Source organism: Pieris rapae, chromosome 4, assembly GCF_905147795.1.
Source record: "Pieris rapae chromosome 4, ilPieRapa1.1, whole genome shotgun sequence".
NCBI classification, from domain to species: domain Eukaryota; kingdom Metazoa; phylum Arthropoda; class Insecta; order Lepidoptera; family Pieridae; genus Pieris; species Pieris rapae.
The window spans coordinates 10641198-10651677 of NC_059512.1; the positions used below are offsets into that span (position 1 = coordinate 10641198).

A 10480-nucleotide genomic window follows, 5' to 3' on the forward strand; every position below is an offset into this window, starting at 1 on the left:
ATTCAAATTTCTTAATGTTGTCACTCGCTCACTGACTTCAGAATATTGAATACTATCAGTGTTTGTAGCGAAGCGAATTAATAAAAGACTCGTAATATTGATATGGTCAGGTAAAGATGTTGTGAGGTTAGCTAATTACGCATTAATTAATTTAAGACAAAAGGAAGAAACCGACTTGGATCTCACGACTTACTTTTAAAAATTATGTTTTTGATAACACAGCCTCTTTCTATTTCACATTAATAAATCATTTGTAAATGTTTCAGCATCACCATAGAGGAACATAAAACAGACCGGCCGCTTGATTATGCCTACATTGTAATGTAAAAGTGTAGAAATTACTCAACGCATTCACAAATACTTACTAGGCATGAGAATTGTGCCAATGGAGGCTTATGAGCTAATGAGGAGTATGGTACAAAGGGCAAAGGCTTTGTCGGTAAAATGCTATATATTATAAATTTAGATGTTAATAAATGTGTTCAAATTGGATTTGTTCAACATAAAGCCTTTGACAGCTGTAGCCAGAGTTATCTGTTAATGTCCAGACCCAATAACTTATTTCAATCCATTTTTGACAATCTGAGATTGACATCTTAATGCTGTAAAAAGTTTGTAATAGTCATATGTCGATACAAGCTATCCATGGTAGGTTAGATCGGTATCTGAGGATGAACTTGGTATGAAAATGACAGTTCAACTGTGCTTATTGGCACAGTTGAACTGAAGAGGAAAGGATATTTCCTTTCCTAAATATTTACAGTTTGTAGACGGGTGAAACAATGTGCATATGGGTACCGAGTTGTACTGTGGCGTTAAATTTTTCAGTTATACTATTCCACTCATCATTTTTTACTTTATTTGGTTTACAGTAATTAACAAATAAAAGTGCAAACTCAGTAAAATGGAACGACAAAGAGCGAATAGATTGCATCCTTTACGTCGCCAAAAATGGATTGACTTCGTAGGGTTTGGGTATTGTGGCATCACATCACATATCTATGCAGATCGGAGATCGATCTGTCACGGTCTGACAATCCACAATCTCAGATAGAATCTGAGATTGTGGATTAATTATTGATTTCGGGCGTAAATTAGTTATAGAAAGATGGGTGGAAGTTTAAGCGATTCAACGAATCAAAGGGCACTATTGTTTCTTAAGTGTCATTAAACCTTTCTTTTAATTAAATTAACGATTCTGAATTCTGATCACTTAGATATTAATCTACCGTTATTTATAGATACATAGTACTTAAACTGTCGCTGTGAATTAATATTATACCTCGTCATATAGCTGTGGAGTATTCTCTTGAGGTCTGAGAACAAGCAAACGCTTGAAGCCAAATCTGGGGAATACGTTGAATATCTAATATCAAGAATATCAAATCTCTAATTCACATACAGAATATTTATATAGAAAGTATAATTAATCTATCTGAAGGGTTGATCTATCTATTATTTAAGATTATTTAAGTTTTAAGGTCTATGTAATGAGCAAGCGCCGCATTTGACCCAATAATAATGTAGGCTCGTTATACGCTACGTCAATCACAGCGGTCGGTTCTTTAATATAAACGTTACAAATAGTAATCAAAACGATCACTATACATCGCCAATCGATTTTTCTATCTTGACCCTGTGCAATGAAGACTTAAGAACAAGTAGACTGACAATAATGTTGTTAAGAAATATATTTATTAATAAACCTTATGAAATCTCTATTTACCAGTGGCACAATAATCTTTTTAGGACTCATATTTGTGTCACTGATCATTTGTCAATCTAATAGGCAACTAGGTGATCCTATGCCTGACACACGTCGTCGGCTTTTTGGGTCTAAGGCCAGCTAGTTTCCTCCTGATGTTTCCTTCACTGTTCGAGTGAATGTTAAATGCGCACAAAGAACGAATGTTCATTAGTGCACTGCCGGGGATCAAACCTACGGTCTTTCGGATAAGAGTCCCACGCTGAAGCCACTAGACCAATATTGCCCTGCTGCTGTTATGAAACCTTTATGAAGGCTATAACTTAATATGCAAAATCTATAAAATTTGATTACCTTATCATCTAGGCCTTGTTGCTTGTTTTCTGTGTATTTATAATACTAAAATGTTTCTTCAACGTTTTATACTTTCCCCTAACTGTTTTGAAATAATGCAAATGTAAATTTACTATTAAATTAACTTCTTTTTTTGTTTACCTATATGAATAAAGATATTTTTTGTTTGAGTTTTGTACTTTTAAATTTTAAAGAAGATATACTTTCAGCTGATGTATGATAATAATAAATCCTTTTTTATTTCCATATATTTACGTTCCAGTTCAAATATTGTTAGTAATTACATGTACCTCCTTGGGTGAACCCTTTCGAGCCGTCTCCATCTTTGCCAATAGTCTGCCAGTCCATTCCTGGTAGATTTTTATCAAAAATCTCATATTATTTGGCGTGCCTGCTCTTCTTTTCCGTCTGGTCCTTTTCATAGTGATATTTAATGTACATATATTGTCTAAATGTTACCAGCCCAGGAGATGTACACAGTCCCACTGTTCAATGGAAAGTCTATCACATTCAGTTCCCTGGTTCTCACCATGCAGCTGTCAGTATGGTGGCGCGTGATATATGGAATTCTTGGCATTTTTCCGGCGGCTCGCGATCATTGATCATGATTAGACGCATGTTAATGCTGTTATTGATAGATCTATAAAGGCTCTAATTACACTTTTTTGGATTTCTTTGTATTTAACATGCACAATGCATGTGTAATTGCATAATTCACATAAGACCCTGAGACTTTTCATCCATTCCAACAACAAGTTTTAGAATTTGTAACTGTATTTAAAAAAATACAAAACATTTAATGGTAAGAACTAAGAAAATAAGTATAACCCTATAAATTAACTGAACAAGTATATTGATAATTTGTAAATAACAATTTGATATATGAAAACTGTTATTATATATTTAAATGTGTTATTGGCGAATATTGTATAACGAATACTAATAATAAAATAATATAGAACAGTAGCACTTAAAAATACCATTTAATGCAAATGAAGATCTTCTGCGGGTAATTTAGCGAAGCTAAAAAAGCACTGTATTGACTGTGAAACATTATTTTTATAATAATAATAATTAAGCCTTGAAACATAATATTTCCATAAGATACACTTAAATTTTAGTAATATAATTTTTTATAAGCCTCCTCAAACTTCCATCTTCAGCATTTTTCTCCCAATCCGAGGAAGATAGCGATTTATCTTACTTTTCCCTGACTCTCTCCAATTGCTACCTCTTTTGTCGTGATAACAGTAAATAATTCATGAAACCTCTACGGCTATAATTCATAAATTAATAGCAAATTAAATTTCCGCATATATCTAATTGCATCCGTGTGATTGTAATCGATGTGAGTTTATATCGTTAAGGAATAGAATATAATTTATATATTCGACAGCAGGTGCTTGTCCCGAGTCAATTACAAGCAACTCATTAGATAAACAATATTCTGGCTACTGTGAACTATTGGAACTTGAAATGGGTAATTCTCTATGGGAAAGTCTGAATATTTAAAGTAATATTGTGTATTGAACAGGTCTGTGTATGTGAAGTTCAAACGTCCCGTTTGATAATCTAATGGTTTTATAGAGATAACAAAGGCCATACAATTTCTAAAAATATAAGTATTTTGTTGGTCATAAACTAAAGATAATTTTTTTAATGTTTTATATGGTTTGAATCTTATAAATCATTTACAATATAAATTCTTGCACTCGAAATTGAGTATTTTTTAATTATTTAAATTATATCTTGTCTCACTCTTCGTTGAATATATGGTAAATTACAAACTAGTTAGTCTTTGAGCCATCAAAAGCTTTGAATACTAAACTTTATTAATTCGTTTTTAACAATAAAAACTTAATTAAAATTCAAATAACACAAACAATATTTTGACATTAACAAATTGCACTCCATACAGTTATAATTAGACAATTATTAACGTTTATCATTACATTAAAAAATTAATGAATATTTAACATCAAACAAAATGATGAAGATTGTCCATCTTCGAAGCATTAGCCAATAGTTCACCACTTGTATTTTAGTGTCATTTGAACTTACGAAAAACTTAATAAATAATTTTACCTTGACATATTTTACAATCGTTTAAATCTATTACTTTAAATACAGTATGTTGAAAGTTTTTTAATCAAATTTTGATATTATAATTTCAGAAATGACTTTAGTTAAAAAGATTTAGTACACAAAGTAACTAAATTAACTTATTGTAAGAAAATTGTCAACATTTTAGGTGTTAGGCAAGCCGGCTTCTTCACGATATTTTCCTTCACAGTTCGAGGAAATGTCAAAAATGCCCACATAGAAAAAACGTCTATTGGTGCACAGCCGGGGATTGAACCTACGACCTCAGGTATGATCGTCGCACTTTGAAGCCACCACTGCTTTAAAATTGCTGCAATTGATATAATTGCATAGTTGTTTATTACTTAATTTTAGACAATCTTAGGTAAATATATCCGCTAACCCGAAACACATATATGTAATAAGAAAAACCCAACATGGAAGTTGTACTACTTCCTAATCTGCGTGGGTGTGTGTGGGTGAGAATAAAAGAACACCATATATATAAAAGCTCGCAATCGCCTGTCAACAAAGCAAAGAAATACTTTGATAACTCAATTCGACACACACTTAGCGCCTTTGACTTAATTTGGTCGCATTATTCTAAGATCAAAGAGGCCGACGCGGGCCACATCAAACGCCAATTTTATAATAGATTTTATTGATTTTGTATTATCAATGGATCGATCCGAATATCGATTCGTCGTGCTCTCGACGGTTTATTGTCTGTAAGTAGTTTAGTTTTGTTCGATCGCCATTCGATACCTCTCCGATTATCTATCGATTTTTGATTGCTGTGTCATTTGAGGTTTGACCTATTGATTATATGGGCTTTAATTAATGTTAGTATTTCTTGGAAAGGTGTTGAATTGTTTTTTATTGGTATGCATATCCGGTATTGTTTAATGTGTGCAACTAAGTTTTAAGGATAACGTAAAACACCCAAAGATTGGCTAAAACAGTTTTATTTCTTTACTAATTAGGAGTAAATCAAATTAATAAAATATCAATAGTTTTCACGTGGTTCATAGTTTTCACCACCATGTGGTGATGATGGAGCAATAACGGAGTGCATGTTCTCATCTCGTTTATATTTGCTATTATTTTTGATGTTTGACTTCATGTTAATTTTTTTTATTAGGTTTGTAAAATCTATAGTTGCAATATTTGTGAGCATCATACATTATAATTTAATTATACCTGTTGTTGTCTCGTCCTCGATGATGAACTGTTTACTAATGTAGTATATTTCTCAGTTACCTGAGGGCGTCACATAAGTTTAAATCTTAATCTAAAAATTTTTTTTTTTTTTTTTTTTTAATACGAACGCTCCCAATCATAGCTTAGTGATCTGTGGTCTATGATCTTCATTCGTTTTTTATGTCACTTGAGGCGTCACTATCGCTCCTGGAAAATTAACGAATTTAGTGATTTTTACTTACAGTTTAGTGTTTTAATCATGGGAAAACGTAAAAGAAAAGATGATTTGGAAAGACAGTTACGAAAGCTAAGAAGGAAAATTGATAAATTAGAGGACAAAACTTCGAAAGGTTAGTCAGGGGCGTGGCCCTAGATATATTCTTTTAGGCCTATTTCTACTCCTGTAGATAAACAAATACGTAAAATAATGAGTGTAATAGTTGTTGCTATACTTATTGAGTATCGGGCAAGTTATTATTTCATTGTTTTAAAACGTACTTACGAAACCAAAGCAACATGGCGGCAGCCATATTTTCGCTTACCTAATTTATAGCATTAAATGCATTCTTGTGTATCGGTTGCTGCTATACTAGTCTTGACTGAGTATCGAACAACCAAAGATGTACAAAAAATTGGTTGGTACGTTGTTGCTATACTGCTAGAGTATCGAACAACTTAAAGCTAATACCAATGTACAAGCTATGTACAATTATTGTTGCTATACTATTATGAGTATCGAACAATACTTACTGGAAAACATTGAATTTTTCAACAATAAATCTATATTGTTTTATTTACACAGGATCCTCAAGAAAACAGTCACGGTCAAGAAGTCGGTCTACAAGTGTAGGCCCCCCAAGTACATGTATATCTCCAACAAGTGTACGAAGCCGGTCTCAAAGTTTTGTTTGTCACTTCAAATAAGAAGACATTCACCAGATTATCGTACAGTATGTAAATTAATACAAAAAGATGACTTCATATCATCAATTGAATTAAAAAACGCATATTATATGGTTAACATACATAACTGCTCAAGAAAATACCTTCGTTTTTTCTTTGAGGGTAAATTATACCAATTTAAAGTTCTACCTTTTGGTCTTTGTACAGCGCCTTATCTGTTCACCAAAATTTTCAAACCAATACTTAGTTTTTCTCAGAAAAAGAGGTATAAGACTAGTACAGTATCTCGATGATACCTGTATCATTGCTAACTCATATTTAGAATGTCAGGACCAAGCTAATTATGTACTCAACTTAATTGAGAGACTAGGTTTTCTAATAAATTACAAAAAATGCAGTATTATACCTAAACAGGAGTGCAAATTTTTGGGTTTTATCTTTAATACTAAGAGTGTGAACATATCTATAGATCAAGAGAAAAGACACTTATGCTTAGACTTGCTATCAAAGCTTGAAGGCAAGTTCTCAATCAGATATCTAGCTCAAGTACTAGGCACTTTAGTCTCGGTATGTCCTGCTATTAAATATGGCATGCTGTACACAAAACAGTTGAAGACTAGACAGCAGTAGAAAGACTAAAATATTTATCATTGTTATCAAATAACAATAATTTTGAATCTATCATATCCTTATCAAATAGTTGTCAGGAGGACATAAACTGTTGGCTTACAAATCTAAAATTTGCTACAAGTCCCATAAGGAGAAATAATTTTATCTTTGAAATAGAAACCGATGCTTCCCTAAAAGGGTGGGGTGCAAGGTGTGGTACTGAAACGGCTAGTGGGCCATGGACGGTAGAAGAAGCCAAACTTCACATCAACACATTAGAACTTCATGCTGCCTTTTTGGGATTAAAAAAGCTTTGCAAAAACCTATTATGATTGTGAGATATTGTTAAGAATCGATAACACCACTGCCATTTCTTATATAAATCGTTTAGGTGGCATTCAACACCCTCATTTACATTCTGTTGCAAAATCAATATGGCAGTGGTGTGAGACACATAATATTTGGATTTTTGCTTTTTACATCAATACTAAGGATAATGTGGTTGCAGATTTTCAGTCACGAAAAGATATAGGTCTTATGGAGTGGGAGCTTGGCAGTAGTTATTTTATGACAATTGTTAATAATTTTGGTAGTCCGGACATAGACCTGTTTGCCTCACGAACAAACGCAAAATGTGAGAAGTATGTTTCATGGCACCCTGATCCTGATGCTTTCAAAGTCGATGCCTTTACTTTCAGTTGGTCAAATATGTTCTTCTATGCTTTCCCCCCTTTTTCTATGATTTCAAAATGTATCGAAAAAGTGATAGTTGATAGAGGCATAGGTATTATGGTTGTACCTGACTGGCCTACCCAGCCATGGTACCCTCAATTTCAAAAGCTCTTGGTAAAGAAACCATTGTTAATCAAACCTCACCAAAGACTACTTACTCTGTAATTCCAGGACAATCCACCCACTACATGGGAGCCTAACATTGATGGCAGGACTGCTCTCCGGTGCAGTTTTTTTTAAGCATTAGGATTAAGTAAGGAATCAGTTATTGTTATGATTTGCTCAATATCAGAAAACACACTCAAACAATACTCGCCTTATATCAAAGATTGGGTTACATACTGTCATACAAACCAGATAAGTACAATAAAGGCTAATATTCCTGAGATTATAACTTATTTGACAAAATGACCTGGTTCAAGATGACCATCCAACTGTCATGGATGCTGAAGATGCACCAACAATTTCTCCAGACAAATCTATGCCTGCAGATGAATGTGGTGAATCGAATGAGATTGATGTGGAGATTTTGGGGGCTATGGGGACCGTGGAAGAGGAATTAGCTGTTGGGCCTACCATCCATACTGAGATAGCTCAGAGGTGGACACCTGTCCTCACTAAAGGACTAAAGAAAGAAGACAAAGCATCGCTTCTTAAGAATTATGTCGCTTTTAGCAATGTGCCAGCTATGGTACCACCAAAACTTAACCCAGAGTTGCTACATGCCCTAACAGACCCAGTGAAGAAAAGGGATGTTATTATTGAATTGCGCCAAAAGAATATTTCTGCAGCATTAGCAGCTATTGGGTTAGGATTACACTGTTTTTTAACAAAAGGAGACAAGGTGGAAGGTATTAAGAATATAAATGATGCTGCAAGGATATTATGTGATGTCATTTATACTGAAACAATAGGCAGAAGAGGGTTGATCCAGGGTGTGGTGAACAAACAAATGAAAGACTCACTACAGGCGAGCCCAGATGAATTGCTTTTTGGCAATGGTCTGACAGAAAGAATAAAGACTACAAAGGCTGTACAGAAATCTGCTCAGGACTTGACAAGAACGAACCAATCACCTCGACCATGCATGAAAAACCAGAAGGCTTTAAACTCGCGGGCCCCTCCTCAACACAAACCCAGAAACAAGGAGAACCAATTTCATGTAAGAGGGGGGAAGAAGATGACCCAGACTCCACAAGTAAAGAAGCCAGGACCACTTCAGAGGCGCTACCCCACTTACAACAATCACCCAGGACGCAAATAAATTACCAGGTGGGCTGATTACCCTTTTTTCAAGATATATGACAATCTATCACAGATGATCCAATTATCTTAACTTGGGTATCGGGATACTCACTTGATTTTTTCAGAAATCCAGTCCAAAATATAATCCCTCTTAACAATAGTTTTACTCAGGCTGAAATGATTCTAATCAGAAAGGAAGTTAAGGACTTACTTAGCATTCAGGCTATTGAAGTCTGCAATCAAACAGAAATTCAATTTTGTTCACCAATTTTCTTAGTAAAGAAACCAAATGGACAATATCGCTTCATTCTTAACCTTAAAAGATTATTTAAAGGATTCTTTAGATTAAGACCATGTGCTCCTAAATATGATTATACATGGAATGTATCAGAAGTGTTAAATTAGATAGAAAATGTATATGCATCATGTCATAACTTAGAAATGTGTTCAAAAAAGACTGTTACTCTTTTAGTTTTTAGCAACGGGTCATAGGGCCCAGACCATTTGTACCATTGATAGAGACTTAATTAAGATAGAGTCTAATGCTGTTTATATTCAAGTAACCAAATTAGTTAAGACCTCAGCACCAAATAGGTTACAACCTTTCATAAGATTACCTTTCTTTTGTGACAGGCCATTTGTTTGCCCTGCTTGTGCTGTAATTGATTATTTGAATATGACTAAAAATATTAGAAAAGATAGTAAGAATCTTTTTGTGTCTTATAGAAAACCTTATAATCCTGTGACTGTCAGTACAATCAGCCGTTGGACTAAGACCGTGCTAAAAGAAAGTGGTATAGATATGAATACCTTCTCTGCTCACAGCACGCGACACGCGTCAACATCGACAGCTCTAAAGAGAGGCGTTTCCATTGACGAGATCAGGAGAACGGCTGGTTGGACAGATAGTTCTACTTGTTTTGCTAGGTTCTATAACCGTCCTATAAGGAATGTAAGTTTTGCAGAAGCTGTATTTTCTTAATTTATAATTTTTACGTTTAAGTAATTGTTATTAGTTAGTATTGATTAACCTAACTAATAAATCATCTGATTTTACAACAGTCTTTGAACATCTACATTAGTAAACAGTTCATCATCGAGGACGAGACAACAACAGGTATAATTGAACAATCAAACTAGCTTACCTGTAAGCGCCGTTCGATTGAGATTATTCCTGTTGGTGTCTCGTCCGAAGATGATGAGTCCCACCCACCCGTAGTTCGTTGCTGATGGATAGCAACACCCAGGTGGTTGTAACAATCAGATAATAGTTGGGCTGATAACTAAATGAAGATCATAGACCACAGATCACTAAGCTATGATTGGGAGCGTTCGTATTAAAAAAAAAAAAAAAAATTTTAGATTAAGATTTAAACTTATGTGACGCCCTCAGGTAACTGAGAAATATACTACATTAGTAAACAGTTCATCATCTTCGGACGAGACACCAACAGGAATAATCTCAATCGAACGGCGCTTACAGGTAAGCTAGTTTGATTGTTCAATTATTTGCTAGATTGTTTTTTACAACACCATGCGCCTACTTTATGTTTAGTATAATATTTTTTGTTGTTGTCTTCACATATAATTATCAAATACATGTAAGTATACAAAATATTGTAAAAACCATTAAAACAGTATGCACAGAAC

General features: G+C 34.0%; 1 protein-coding gene across 1 annotated transcript; it reads left to right on the forward strand.

Annotated features, from left to right (window-relative positions):
• Positions 1 to 5528: 5528 nt before the first annotated feature.
• LOC123689153 lies at positions 5529 to 9886 on the forward strand. The gene is made up of 3 exons (XM_045628079.1): positions 5529 to 5691; positions 6144 to 6291; positions 7757 to 9886. The coding sequence occupies exon 3, from the start codon at positions 8025 to 8027 to the stop codon at positions 8847 to 8849; it is 825 nt and encodes a 274-aa protein (XP_045484035.1). The 5' UTR covers positions 5529 to 5691; positions 6144 to 6291; positions 7757 to 8024; the 3' UTR covers positions 8850 to 9886.
• The last annotated feature ends 594 nt before the right edge of the window (positions 9887 to 10480 follow it).